At 42.9% G+C, this 15118-nt stretch overlaps 3 protein-coding genes across 3 annotated transcripts; all 3 read left to right on the top strand.

The window, feature by feature from the left end:
* The first annotated feature begins 3488 nt into the window (after positions 1-3488).
* On the top strand, positions 3489-6944 carry gdf10b (growth differentiation factor 10b). Its single transcript, XM_061264361.1, has 3 exons — positions 3489-3963; positions 5006-5868; positions 5946-6944. Exons 1-3 carry the CDS (start codon positions 3567-3569, stop codon positions 6135-6137), a joined length of 1452 nt encoding a protein of 483 aa, XP_061120345.1. The 5' UTR covers positions 3489-3566; the 3' UTR covers positions 6138-6944.
* Positions 6945-8116: 1172 nt separating this feature from the next.
* gdf2 (growth differentiation factor 2) lies at positions 8117-10130 on the top strand. The gene is made up of 2 exons (XM_061264709.1): positions 8117-8527; positions 8898-10130. The coding sequence occupies exons 1-2, from the start codon at positions 8170-8172 to the stop codon at positions 9791-9793; spliced, it is 1254 nt and encodes a 417-aa protein (XP_061120693.1). The 5' UTR covers positions 8117-8169; the 3' UTR covers positions 9794-10130.
* A 1675-nt stretch (positions 10131-11805) lies between these two features.
* On the top strand, positions 11806-14906 carry rbp3 (retinol binding protein 3). The gene is made up of 4 exons (XM_061264532.1): positions 11806-13078; positions 13155-13345; positions 13934-14076; positions 14232-14906. The coding sequence occupies exons 1-4, from the start codon at positions 11885-11887 to the stop codon at positions 14555-14557; spliced, it is 1854 nt and encodes a 617-aa protein (XP_061120516.1). The 5' UTR covers positions 11806-11884; the 3' UTR covers positions 14558-14906.
* Positions 14907-15118: the final 212 nt, after the last annotated feature.

Below are 15118 nucleotides of genomic sequence, written 5' to 3'. Positions count from 1 at the left end.
TGCGATGGGGGGGCTATTATTGCAGGAATAATTGAGTCGGAACTTTAAATGAGCAGCGTGAGTCAATATACAGTCACTGCGGGTTTTTCAACAACAATGAAAGAGAATATGACACAATTATTAGAGTTAAAAGAAGCGATCAAAAGAGCAAACATTCCCGGGGCCTCATTTTGTGTGCCATTAGTCCACATCTACTGGAAGAATTTAAGCGAGTCCTGTACATGTATTCAAATGCTTTTACAATTAATTGGATGTGGTTTGGCTGTATTGAGAGAAGCTGAATCCAAAATGTAAGTCACCCATTGGATTGCTTGCCGCCTCATCTTTTCATTCTCTCATCAGCTTGGAGACGGGAAGTAACTCACTAACAACTGTCATCACCTCTGCAGTTGTCTTCAGCACAATGGTAACAATATCAATAACTACCACAAGAGGTCATTTGGATTTAGCCTTCTGTTTCCTATCAGAGCAAATGTGGGGCGTATTTTAATGTACAACATAAATCTCGTATCCTTGTCTGAATGTGGTGCAGTATCCTCCTAAATCTTCACCTAGTGGGAGCGTTCAGTTAAAAAGTCATGAAAAGAGTCCATTTATAGACATGAAAAAAAAAAGCCGGTTTCAATAGACTTAAAGGGAGGTAGCCAATGAAAACAATAACCTGGGCCAGAAGAACAGGGGGCTGAAATGCAACTCTAATTCCATTCTTTTGCACAAAGACTGAAAAAAAGGTACGAGGCAGCGTGGAAAAGGTGCAAAATTGTGTGCGAGCGACGTGGGCACTGACAGACAAAGTATCCCCTTGCACGAAGACCAACTCGACAAGTGATATGACAAGTGATTGAGGAGAAAGAAGGTATACAAAGGCAAGGTAATAAAAGAAGTTGAGCAGCTTGGTCCATTAAGCCAGTGAGTAATTGCAACACTGGGAACACTGCATGATGGGAAAATGGCCTTTCGTAACGTGATGGATTGCTGCAAGGACAGAACATGGTGCAGTTAGCAGTTTTCGTGCACTGCTCTGACCGTGTTATAAAACATATCATAAAAGGCTGCAAAACATTCCTGTTGGAATCGCAACACGTGCATTTCTTCCTCCCTGGCTTTTTCATTTTTTTTCCAGCAGCCTGAGCTGTGAATAATAAGCGCAATTTGAGATTGTTGTCAATTTTTCAAATGGCTGACAAACACGTATAGTGGATGATTGTTCTCAGACAGGGGGGCTATGAGGATAAATGGCCGACGGGGGGGCTCGCTTTAGGGGAAAATTGCCGTCTCCAAAACGCTTGAGGAGAGCGATCACCATTAACTGATGAAAGGTGTTCACATGGGAGGCATTCAGACTCATCTGTCACATGGTCGCAGATTGACAAAGTGAGTGCGTTCGCTTGTGGAGGTTGGGCCTCATCTTTTGAAAAAAGAAAAAAAAAGTTTTGAGTCGGTCACACTAAATCTGTTGTTCAACAGAACAGTGAAGTCATGTTTCCGACAATGCATCCTGTTCTGTTGTGTGTCTGTAAATCATTTTGTGTCTATATGAATTGCACAAACAGATCATACATTTGATTCGTCAACTGGCAACCACTGATATTACCGCCTCCCACAGGACTGGAGTGGAGTACAATGATAATTTCTTATCAGGCACAAATTAAGATTCAATTGGTAATTTCGCACTGATGCAATTGTGCATCACTTATTATTGATTTTGCCAATTCGATCAAATGGAGAGCACTACTTGACCTGCTGAGGCGCTGTGGATTTATGCTCAAGTCACAAGGGGGGAAGAAACCATCAATACCTGCCATTATTGTTTAGCATTGGTGGAGTTCTGCACGCCAATGATCAAACTTGTTGAATCCGCTTTCCCTCAGTCTTACTCCTTTCTTACAACAAAGTTTCATCAACTCACACCTTGAGTGTTTCCCCCACTACTACTTCTTTTTTTTAATTTATCAAGTGATCTGGAGCTAATCCCAGCTGACTTCAGGCGAAATGTGGATTACTCCCTGGACTGGTCCCCAGTCAATCACCATCACTGAATGTGAACTGAACCCACCCTGCCTGCACTGATGCCAACCGAGTGAACCACTACCCCATTGTGCGTATGAGTATAAACATATATCAGCAAGACTTATTTCACTGTGTGTGTGTGCGTGCATGTGTGAGAGCTTGGCAGACATCATTTGAAAGGATGTCATGGCCCTTCCATATCCAACACAACAGCATGAATGGTCATTCAGCCCCAGCCAACAGTATGAAAACAAATCAAAGGGGAGGAAAAGGAGGAGGGGGGGGTGGGGGGTTCGATGAAGGATCGGGTCCCGGGCCAAAAGTAACATGGTGGGCTCGTCTGTCCTCCTCACGGTTTTGGATCTGATGAGCATGCCGTGCAAATATTCAGTGAATGAGCGTATTTTTGTCTTTCGAGGGCGTGGAGGGGGACTAGTCTTCTATCAAGGCCTTTTTTTTTTTTTAATCAAAATAACTAAGATAAGATCAGTCATTTAGTCAGTGTTTTCCAGCTGTTTAGCTTAAAGCATGGGAGAAAATGCCTTCATTCATGTGTAGATTGCAGTATAGGGGAATGTATATTTCAAAGCACCTAATAATTACTATTTTTCTTCACTTTCCTTCCCTATAGCCTCCACTTTGTTTTGCAGCTATATTAGGAACCGGGCTGACGTGAGTGAACACAAGTTTGGCAGCGAGGCCGCTATAATGAGGTGACTTTATGATCATTGACAATTTGCGCTCATTGGGTTGGATTTTCAATCCCACAAATTATGAGACGTCCATGAGAAAACCTAGCTCTGACATATTCTTTACTTCCCATATAAATGGAGCCGGCCAACCATAAAGTGGGAAACTCTATGAAGACAAATGTGGTCGTGACATACACTCAGTGGTTTCAATTAGCTCCAATGTGGCAGCTAATCAGTGTTGTAAAACATTTTTTTCCCTCAGTTTGCCATGTGGAGTTGATGTAGCTCCTTAGGAAATGTTACAATATCGTACTTATTAGTAGCAAATAGGAAACATTGTGTGCCTTACATTTGGAGTCAGTGCTGTGAATATAAATTTAAACGGAATTAGACATCCATTTTGCATTAAATTTGTTCAACTGGATAGTTGTTTGACTCAGAGGAAAGACTCCTGCCTTCCAACTTCAAAACATCTCCATGGTTTGGAGAGAGATTTGACCCCAGAACCTCCTAATGATGAGGGAGACTTGCTAGCCACTATTCCACCGTGCCAGTTACTTTCATGAAGCAAAGTACACACATGGTGTAGGTTTGAGTCGATTTCCTTAATACTCCATTTCAGAAGAAATTGCAAATTCTAATTTTGGTGCCTGCAATTTCCTACTTAATCTGCTTTTTTTTTTTTTTTGCCCGATGACCACAAACCATCACGAAATAACGACCCACCCTGGTGGAAAGACCAGCTGCGTACATGGGCGTGATGTTCTATTTATGCGTGGGCACACTTAAAGGCCACATCACTACAGCGCGAGAGCAGTAAAAATAGTTGGGCTGTCACCTTCTGTCATTCGGCAGCAGAGCTGCATGCATACTGTCCCACTCTCCTCCCACCGCGAGAACAGCTGCACGTCGCGGACTGCCCAACGTGGATTACCTGGATATCGCTCGGTTCGTGCGCAAGGAAATACACGTATCAATCCCGCTTCATCTTCACTTTCTAAGGAATATTTAAAAACAAATGCAATTATGGCAACGTGGTTCGTCTACGCGTTACGTCTGTTGGTGATTCTGGAGCCGGTTTGGAGTTATACGGTTCCCGATGATGTGCGTAAAATCGCGTCGGAGCGGCGCGTCTTTACGCATCCGAGCTCCGGTCGGGACGTGGTGACCAGCAGCATGTTTAAAGTTTACGAAAGCTACAGCGAAGACCCGCGCAGCCATAACCAGGGAAACACAGTGAGGAGCTTCACAGCTGTCCCGAGTGAGTTACATACGCATTGAAACACACACGCGTGGAGGAAGTTTAAATATTGAAACGAACGTTAAAGCGTTCGCAGCAACATATACGTGTTGTCCCATTTTACTGGATGTACTAATCGCACATATTTGTTGCTATGAAAAACATTATTGTTAATTAGCTATTGTGTAATCTGGATTTGAATCGTATTTTTTAAAGTAGTTTACACTATCCACAGAAAATGGATACATTCTGAGTTAAAATGCATTTTGTGACTCATGCAATAATTTCACGTTCATATTTGTTATTATAAATGTCACATTTCATTATCATGGATTGTTGGATGAATAAGGATCCGAGATTAAATAGAGCCAGATAGATATACTTTGTCTCTATGTGACCTGTGATTGGCTGGCAACCAGTCCAAGGTGTACCCTGTTAGCCCCTGACCCAAAGATAGCTGCGATGGGGTTCATCCGACGGGCATTTTGGGACAATTTAGATAGATACATATGGAAGCATTTTATTAAATTAAATTAAGGGCCTATTATCAGTATTTCCTTACGGACTAAGTTTATGATCTAGAGCTTGTAGATGGCATATCTGTGTATAGTTGGGGTCTTTGGGGTCTTATTAGTGATTGACTTCTCCAGTAGCTGTAAAAGTCCAAGGTGTTAGACAAGAGGCTATTATCACATCCAGACAAAGCCCATAATCATTTCCATATGCTATTACCCCACCCTTGCACAAATTCAATGTTTGGGTTTTGGGCTGTGGTGGAAGTACTCACTTGAAAAGTTAAGTGAGCGGAGATCTAAAAAGATTCTTTTTTTTCATGCGTGAGACAGCCATGTTACCGTTCTTCATAGTTTTCAGGATTTAGTTTATATCATATATGGGCCTCAGAGATCTCCCTTTAATGGATGGTCCATTTCTCAGTACGGGTGAGGTCAGGGGGATGATGAACTCAGGGTGTCGAATGAGTAACCGAGACAAGGGTGCATAAAAGCAAACACTGTATGTATCGTCATCTTTGTTCATTTTTATTATCTTGCGCATTCCCCAGGGCTGTTGCATGGAAAAGAAATGTTCCAGTTCAACCTCTCCTCTATCCAAGACTCGGAGGTCATCCTCTCTGCCTCCTTTCACTTCTTCCATAAGCGTCAACACCAGCGGCCACGGCGTTTCCGGCGATCTCGTCGTCCATCCGCCGCCGCCCACCGTCAACACACGCCCGCCCTGCAAATCTTCTTCCGTGGCTTATCAGCAAACTCCGCCTCCACAACACTGCTGGGAAACCTCACCGTAAGCTCCTTTAAAAAAGCGCCGTGGCAATCAAGGGATGTGACGATGGTGATCAAGCAGGCCAGAGAAGACCTTATCATCATGGTGGAGACCCATTTGGTAACTAGGGCAAATCAGCAGCACACAAGTCTCAACAACCAAGAGGGCTTCTTTGAAGGCAATGTGCCTTTCATAATTGTCTACGCTGATGATCAAGCCATAGACGAGCCCAACAGCGTGGCCGCAACCCTGCAAAGGTACGGGCCCTTCCCCATGGTGGAGGACATGTCCGCCTCACCCTCAAGGAACCGGAGAGAGATCCGTCTACATATACAAACCAACGACATTCCAGAGGTCAAGTTCAACACCCTTAAGAACCACGAACTGTGGCAGAGCACCTACTTCCCTGCCAAATCCAAAAGCAAAGCGGGAAGGAAGCAGAACCAGGAGGGCAGGGAGGTGCTGAGCTTCGATGAGAGAACAATGAAGAAGGCTCGCAGGAGACAATGGAGTGAGCCCAGAGTTTGCGCAAGGCGCTACCTCAAGGTGGACTTTGCTGACATTGGATGGAGTGAATGGGTTTTAGCACCCAAGTCATTTGATGCCTACTACTGTGCTGGTTCTTGTGGATTCCCTATCCCCAAGGTGAGTTTAATGTCTACATGTCCCTACTCTTATTCCAGCACACATCCAGAGATAACTCTTCCGTTTTATTTCTCAAGGTGGTCCGTCCTTCCAACCACGCCACCGTACAGAGCATCGTTCGGGCAGTAGGAATCGTGCCAGGTATTCCGGAACCGTGCTGCGTGCCAGAAAAGATGAGTCCCCTCAGTGTGCTCTTCCTGGACCCGGATAGAAATATGGTTCTCAAGGTTTATCCAGGAATGTCTGTGGATACTTGCGCCTGCCGGTAGGAGCCAATGGAGCCTTTCCAAGAAGTGAAGGCTCAAAGTGCAGGCAGTTGGGACTTAATTGGTTCTGATTGAAAGAAAACTCAGGCTTCTCCTTACATTTTTTTGTATTTTTATAACTATCATTATTTTTCATGCAGCTTTGAAGGACTCTTTTTAGTGAGCTCTGGACAGCTTTGGTGAATGAATGACGTCAAAGACTGAAATAAGTACTCACATTACCATAGCAAGCCATTGATATCATTTTAAGTGAACTAATCCTTGCAAAAAAGTAAAAGTGTATTATGTCACTATAAAATCTCCCATATAGTGGTCAGAGAACGTTGGAGGTGCATGAGGATTAACATTGTCTATATGTTGTACATAATGAATACATTTTTATAATTACTGTATAGACAGTAAGCAGTTTTTTTTTTAATTTGGTCAGGTTTAATAGAAAATCTTGTATGCTGCTGCCCCCTGCTGTTCATTTTGGGAATATTCCAGGCAAGTGTGCTCATAATACAACATTACAATATATCCAATGCAATGTGTACAGTTTGTGATATGTACAGTAATTAGTATGAAATGCTTATGTACCCCATTGCCATACTTCTATTTCCATTATAACATACTATATTTGTGATTTTAATAATTATACATTATATGGCAAATGCTTGACAATTTACTGCGAATTGGCATGTATGTAGTAGACACTACTATATTGTAATTATCTATTTTATTGTTTTTTCCCTTTTGGCTTGTGTCAAAATGCATGATAACAATGTTTTTTGTTTTGCATTAAAGTAACCAGTCAGTATTTTTACACAATGACTCTCACTGTTTTCCCTTATGATAATTACGATACATCTAATTCATTCATTTAGCCTTTAGAGAACAAATACTCTGTAGAAATTTTGGCACATATGAACAATCAACCATTTACTCTCATATTTACACCTCATATGTATGGAAAATTTGATGAATTGACCAAATCATATCTTCTCCTGCAAAACCGTGGAAGAAACTTACAATTTATTCCTAGCTTGGATCTCCCTGCTGTGTTTGTTTCTCTCATGCTTGCCACCATTATTTAGTGATGAGATCATTAACTTCCATCATTTTCATAGCTCCAGTGGGAACTACTAAAAGCATGACGGGCCACACTTGAAGTGATTTGAAACGCCACATGGGTTCGTGGCTTGAGAGACAAGAATTTCAAGATAGGCCGGACTTGGGCCAATGTCCCCAGACACATTGGCTTGGATTTGTGGTGCAACCCTCCAGCCCTCCCACTAGAACCTGCTGTCCCGTCTTCCGTCTTTATGACAAGAGTTTTGTAATGGGAGCAACAAATACAAATAGTGTGAACTGTTCTCACGTCAGTCATCAAAATACGTTTTGTATTGCCTCTAAATGCCACATGATGGGAACAAAGCAAATCTCAACTCACAACAACATAGATCTTTGGCAACAAGATTGTGGAAAAGCTTCTAGATTCCCTTCAACATAGTTCCTTGGCACCAAGATATCACTAGTTGGCACCAAAGTAATGTTTGTATTGCTTTTGGTCTGAGCACAACATTAGTTGTGCAATGGAGGATAGATTCAAAAATAAAATTTGGAAATAGATGGGTTTTTTTAAACGCCACAATTACTGGGTGGCTTTAGAGTTGTGAAAATGGCAACGAGGGTGGCAAAGAATGCACTTGGTGTTTCTTTTAATAGAACGTTTTCTTTGGTATTGTTTCCGCTGGCCTTGACACTTTGACCCTGTGCGCAAGTAACCTCGCCTTTTCCAGGACCTCCCTCATTATCGCCGTCAAGTGTTTACACTGTCTTCATTAGTGGCCAGCCCTCCAGCGATAGCAAAGCTTAAAAGAAGCCATCAATGACAGTGATAAGCATGGCCGTGCTACTATTTTAGTTGACACTAGTCCCCCCTGTATTTACTCTTGGGAGCATGGGAGTGGACATCACTGCTATGGTCCTTTCACTGGAAAGCTCCTTTGTTCAACGTTGCCATCACAAAAGCTAGCAAGTTGTTTGTTTGAAAATGCACAACTCCAGGAGGTTCTTGTTCCAGGTGTGTTTGAGTTTGGTGCTTTCCACAGGCTCCTGCACCTGCAAGCCAATTGGCAATGACATCCACTTTGATGATGACCTTGAGGGATTTTACTCACAACACTCCACACAGAAGGAGCTTCTAGAGGAGGAAGACATGGACTCTAGGATGGCGAACCTCCTCGGAACCATGAAAGAAGACTTTCTGAGGAAACTCAACCTTTCAGATGTACCTCAGGATCACGGAAAAATTGACCCGCCTCATTTCATGATGGAGCTCTACAACAAGTATTCTTCGGACAGCACGGCGATCCCTCGGTTTGATGTTATTCGCAGCTTCAGTGTTCAAGGTATGGTGAGAAAGCTCAAGTAAAACTTGAAATAGCAGCACTTGCAGGAAAACTAGAAGGCAACGTTCATCATAGTAAATTTTACCACATTTTCAGGAGGTTTTAATTATTATCCAGTGCTCGATACCCAACACCCAGCCACTGGGTATCTCCAGTTATGGTCCAGATAAATTGGAGGGTTGCATTTGTAGGGCCACTTGAGAACTAAAAAATATCAGCAAGAAGTCATGGTGTACAGTTATATAATATTCGAAATAATATCGCATTATTTCGTTATTTTTCACTATTATGTAGCATGGTATCGTGTCATGTCAGAAACGTTTATCTGCAACTTTTGTCATGACTCTTCTGATCTGTGTCTCTCTTCCAGATATTACACATTCTGTGACAAACGGCCCAAAGTCAAGACAAAGGCTGCTGTTCAACGTCAGCATACCCAGCTATGAAAAGGTCATCACAGCTGAATTACAACTCTTCTTTCTCCCAGATGCCAGGTCAAGGGTGACCCACAGTTTCACTGCCTCCGTCAACGTCTACAAAACGGATTACAACGGTTTGAAATCCAACCCACAGATTTTGGCCTGCAAAGAATTGAGAGGTTCTCAGAACATGTGGGTGACTCTGGATGTCACCTCAGCGGTACAGAACGGAGTCGTATCAGGCCGTGGAATAACTGGATTCGATGTCGTGGTGGACGGGAATGGCTGTGATGATGAAAGCGGTGGTTGGAGCTTAAGCCTTTCAGTGGGAGATAACACCTCAGCAGCTTTGATTGTCTTCTCAGATGACCTTGGCAGCAGAAGGCGAGAGGCCAAGAAAGAACTCAGAGAGATGATCCTCCATGAAGAAGAAACCATCTTCCACTCGGAGGCGAACTGGAACACAGAGAATCTTCTGGCCAACCAGATTCCCGGAGCTCAGTATCGTCGTAAGAGAAGAAAGGCCGAGCGGGAATACTGCCGGCGGACGTCTCTCAAGGTCAACTTCAAGGACATTGGCTGGGACAGCTGGATCGTGGCACCTCCGGAATATGACGCATTTGAATGTCGAGGCTTGTGCTATCACCCACTGACAGACGAATCCACCCCATCCAAGCACGCCCTCATCCAGACGTTGATGAACATCCGCAACCCCAAGAAGGCCAACATGGCATGCTGCGTCCCCATCAAGCTGGACCCCATCACTGTCATGTATCAGGAGAACGGACTCGTCACTATCCGATACTTATATGAGGAGATGAAGGTGGCAGAATGTGGGTGCAGATAGTCAGAAAGAACATGACTATTACATGTGTACATCTGCTATTGTGATTAGTAAAACCGTATTTATAGTGTTCTGCTATTTTATGAATGTAAATCTGTACATTTGTAATTTCAATATACAGTTTCTTACTGCAGTATCAGAATATACAGATTGTTTTGGGTAGTCAACAGACCACAGCCACTTAATAATAACTGTACATAGTCCAGTCGAGTACATTGGTTTCTTCTACTATGTAAAAATGATAAAAAATCACGCAGGGTATTTTTTACATTTTATGGTTAAACTGTGCCATATCACATAAATAAAGAACAATGCAGAATAATCACTTTAAAAAGATTAAATACCGGTTAATTAACAATAATCTTGGGCTGTCCGTGCATTAAATGTATTGCATTGGAAAATTATGTATTATGGGCCAGTGGTAATGTAGTAGTGTACATAACTGATGGTCATGAATCATTACAGCTGCAAAGTGCGGTTGGTTAGAATCCCTTGAGTAAAGAATATAAATAAAACATTAATATTTACTGACCTCAATATGTGAACCACCCAAAGGCCAAACTGAAAACATACCAATCAACTTTTGTTTATCGAGTCAGTTAAATCTCTCAGGAGGCTGAAAAGCTTAATAGATTAGCGATTGTGACGGCAAGCATTCTGTACCTACTGAGACGTTAATTAACCAAAAAGATTATCCCAGCTCAAAGATTACCATTGCCAGTTAAGAATATGTGCGCATACTTGCCCCTGAATATTTTAGGGCCGGGCTAGTGTGAGCAAATGTGAATAAGTAATGTCTACATTTTGGTCTCATGCACATTGTATACTGTGTGTAGAATAGAAGCAATGTTACTGGTGTTCCATGAAATAGTTTTATATGCATCTTATGAAAGTTGAAGAGATTGAAAGTTAAGGCATTAAGCATTTGGAGTGTTGCTGAATAAGGCCCAGATGTGTTTGGATCAGGACCTCGAAGGTCCCCAACTGAACCCAAACAAGGTTCTATGGTTCTGTAGACTAAACTGCAAGGGTCAAAAGAGAGCAAGTTAACTTTGTTTTTGTTTCCACTGTGACGGAACCTGCGATTAAAAGCAGCTATGCCACATGTCTACACACACTCAGCTGTGAAGTGACGCAGACGAGACCACTTAACTGCACTAAAGTACACCCGCTGCCGTGAGCTTTTATAATACGATACTATATAAGTATGATCAGGCTTTTGAGCATATTTGAGTGCTTAAAAGTGCACGTTTGTGGGAATTTTTGTCCATTTACCTTGAGGGACATTAGCATTGTCAGTTGAATGCTGTTCTAGCTGATGGGGATCATTTACACCAAGCTAATATCAGCCTGCATATACAATATGCTGAAACAGAAATGATATCATTTTTGTAAGTGATTACCTTTTCAAACGAAATCACAATGTCCCATTTGTTAGCTATATTTAGAGTAAGCCTGTGGGCAAGTCATGAGGTCCATGGGGGCTACCTGGTGCCTGCGGAAACCACATTGATGATACCTGTCCCAGATAATATCAAGACATATTGTTTTTCTATTTGTCATTGGTACAATGTACAGAAATAATTGTTTAGTTGTGTTTAGTTTTATTTGATTGACCAGCAGAGGGGGACACAGCACCAACAAAAAAGAACCGAACATGGCCTCATACAAGTTTGTATCTATGCACAGGACTGTACTGGTAAAAGATTAAAACAATGTCCGTCGTTTAAGATAAAAGCCATTTCATAAATGTTCAGGGTATGGTATTTTCTGGAGTTCTCTCTTTTTATATGTGTTTTGTCTTTTACTGCTCAATCCAAGTGGCACTGCTAATTTGGCACAGCCACTCCAGACACCTTGTCTAAATTTACATACAGTATCTTTAGAAATGCTTCCCGGTTTCTACGCCCACTTGGCGAATGTGTCATTGGCTTACAAAAGATATAATACGATTAAAGGTTTATTGTGGGCTAAATCCTCTTATGAGTGTGTTAACAGAAATGGTGCAGCCATAACACAGGCATTTGAATCTCTTCACAGGCAGAGGTCCGTTCACCAGCTCCACTCATCTTCGGTGTGGTGAAGCTAGTAAAAATGGCAAAAGCTCTATTTTTGGTGCCGTTTTTTCTAGTTTTAGGAAATGTTGCATTTAACCATGCCGCGTTTCCTCCAAGCCTTATTGTTGACATGGTAAAGATCGTCTTAGACAACTACTGCTCTCCACAGAAGCTGGGAGGGCTGAAGGAGGCCATCGCAGCAGCCAGCAGCAATACAGAGGTCCTCAATATTCCAGATGGTGAGTCTTTGTCTCGAGTCCTCAGTGCTGGACTCCAGACCACAATCAGTGACCCACGTTTGAAGGTCTCCTACGAGCCACACTTCGTCCCTGTTGTTGTCCCGCAAATGCCTGACCTGCCTCCTGAGCAACTCGTCGCTATGCTCCAGACCGCCATTAAGCTGGATGTATTGGAGGGCAACATTGGGTACATGAGGATCGATCACATCCTCGGGGAGGCGGCTGCTGACAAGATCGGGAAGATGCTGGTAGAGTTAGTCTGGAACAAAGTCCTGCCTACCTCAGCTCTAATTTTTGATTTGCGCAACACCATGAGCGGGGACATCACGGGACTCTCCTATATTGTCTCGTACTTCACCGCAGCCGAATCTGTGATTCACATCGACAGTGTGTATGATCGTCCTTCCAACACTACCACTAAGTTGCTGTCTATGGCCACACTGTTGGGCGAGAGATACGGCACAAGCAAACCTCTTGTCATCCTCACAAGCAAGAACACCAAGGGCATTGCTGAAGATATCGCGTACTGCCTCCAGAACCTAAAGAGGGCCACCGTTGTTGGAGAGAAGACCGCCGGGGGCTCAGTCAAAATAGATAAATTAAAAGTGGGTGACACAGACTTCTATGTGACTTTGCCTACCGCAAAATCCATCAACCCCATCACTGGTTCAAGCTGGGAGCAAACCGGCGTCACCCCTGATGTTAAAGTCGATGAAGAGGACGCCCTTGCTACAGCCATCAAGATAATTCAACTCCGCGCCCAGGTGCCTGCCATCATTGAGGGCTCAGCGGCTCTGATTGCTGACAACTATGCCTTTGAGGACACCGGTGCCGATGTCGCAACAAAGCTGAAAGGGCTTCTTGAGAATGGTGACTACAGCTTGGTGGTCTCTAAGAGCGGCCTTGAAGAGAAACTCTCTGCAGACCTGAAGACCCTATCTGGAGACAAGAGCTTGAAGACCACCAGCAACACCCCAGCCCTGCCACTCATTGTAAGACCCCAAAGCAAAAAGTGATTATTGTTGTCATTGTTGTGTTTTTGAAAGTACTGCTTGTCTGTCTCCTCAGAATTATACTCCAGAGATGTACGTTGAACTCATCAAAGTCTCTTTTCAAACGGACATTTTCGAAAACAACATAGGATACCTGCGTTTTGACATGTTCGGAGACTTCGAGGAAGTCAAGGAAATTGCTCAGATTATTGTGGAGCATGTTTGGAGCAAAGTTGTCGACACTAACGCAATGATCCTTGACCTCAGGTGGGTAGCTTTTGGCCTAGCTCTAGTATGTGGTTAAAAAAACTCAACTATAAATAGTACTAGTACTAATACTGTACATACATAGGATACTAAATAGAATACTATATGTAGGTACACTTGTACAATTCTAACCCTGAAGTGAGTCAACACAGTCAACTATTGTGTACACATTTGGTAGGAAATAATCACTCTAACAACTGCCGTAAAACTGACTGGCAGCTAGTCCATGATGTCAACCAGCTTTCATCCACAATTAACTGAGATCATCTCAAATTCATTGGTAGTGTCATGATTCACACATCCAATTATAATATAAAGACAACTCCTGGGTAAAAAAACAACCCAATTTGGATTAAACATTTAATCTGGGTTGTTTTGCACAAAACCACTTATTTTTTGACAAGCTGGTATACAGTATGCTCCAAATTGATGGAAGATAAATGTAGGGAGTGCAACTCCAGTCTTCAAGGTTAAAATCTTAAACCCGCTTGTAAGAATTATTAGGTAAACCCACCGTGCCTTCCTGTCTGTCGGACAACCCGAGATAACTTTTTACTGAATCATACATTTTCTTAACTGGATTTACAGGAACAACCTTGGAGGGCCTACAACAGCCATTGCCGGTTTCTGCTCTTACTTCTTTGACGCCGACCAACAGATTGTACTGGACAAGCTCACAGACAGACAGTCTGGCACCTCCACAGAACTCCGGACACTGCCTGAACTCACGGGTAATTGGATATGGCATCAGGCCATCGCCTTTTAATGCTGCTCTGTATACAGTACTGCCAACTAAGATTCTTGACTCGTGTAAGTTTTTTACTGAGTCCTTCTGCGGTTGAAGCATCTCTCCCAATGACCCAATGACATTTACCGTTTGATTTAGGTACAAGGTACGGGTCTAAAAAGGCTCTGATCATCCTGACCAGCGGAGCAACAGCCGGGGCAGCAGAGGAGTTTGTCTTCATCATGAAGAGGCTCGGCCGTGCTATGATAGTGGGAGAGACCACTTTCGGTGGCTCCCACCCAGCAAAGACCTTCCAAGTTGGCACGACTGACGTCTTCCTAAGCATCCCCACGGTGCACTCCGACGCCACCTTGATGCCAGCCTGGGAGAGAAGCGGCATTGCACCTCACATCCCCGTCTCAGCGGCGGCTGCCCTCGAAACAGCTAAGGGCATTTTAAACAAGCACTTGGGCAGTCAGAAGTGAGTTGCGGTCCACTTTTGCCCTGACAAAATTGTTGGAGCGTGAGAATTCCTTTTTATTTCCAACTACTTAGTCTGTCTGTGGCATAGAGCAACATTTTAAAAGTGAATGTTGAGGGCAGTTTTTACTTCACTGCAGATGGGAGCATGTGAATAACACTGACTAAGGCTGACATTGTTGCTGATATTTGTTATTGGACACTTTAAATTATGTCAAACATAATCATTTTTGATCCTTGTGAGTTGAAAACACTGAATGTTCAATTTGTCCATTCTGCTGCTAAATTTATGTAATGAAAACCACCTTGGGCTTCCGTTCTTGTGCCGAGACCAAATAAAAAATAATAACTAAATGTCTGCTGGCTGTCTTGTGATCAATAAATCCTTCATAACATTTGAAAGGGTCACTTTAAGAGATGTCCCATTTTTAAACTTCAGGTGTCTTATATTGAAAAAAAAAAAAGCAAACTCTATTGGAGTGGGAGTAGATTTGAAGGCTCACACTTTTGGGAAAATCAGCCTATTCCTCTGCTCTTATTCCCGGTTTGACATGGGAGGAGCAAAT

This window comes from Syngnathus typhle, linkage group LG18 (assembly GCF_033458585.1).
Source record: "Syngnathus typhle isolate RoL2023-S1 ecotype Sweden linkage group LG18, RoL_Styp_1.0, whole genome shotgun sequence".
In the NCBI taxonomy this organism is placed as follows: domain Eukaryota; kingdom Metazoa; phylum Chordata; class Actinopteri; order Syngnathiformes; family Syngnathidae; genus Syngnathus; species Syngnathus typhle.
The sequence above is the reverse complement of the archived record's forward strand: the minus strand, read 5'-3'. Positions and strand labels throughout refer to the sequence as shown.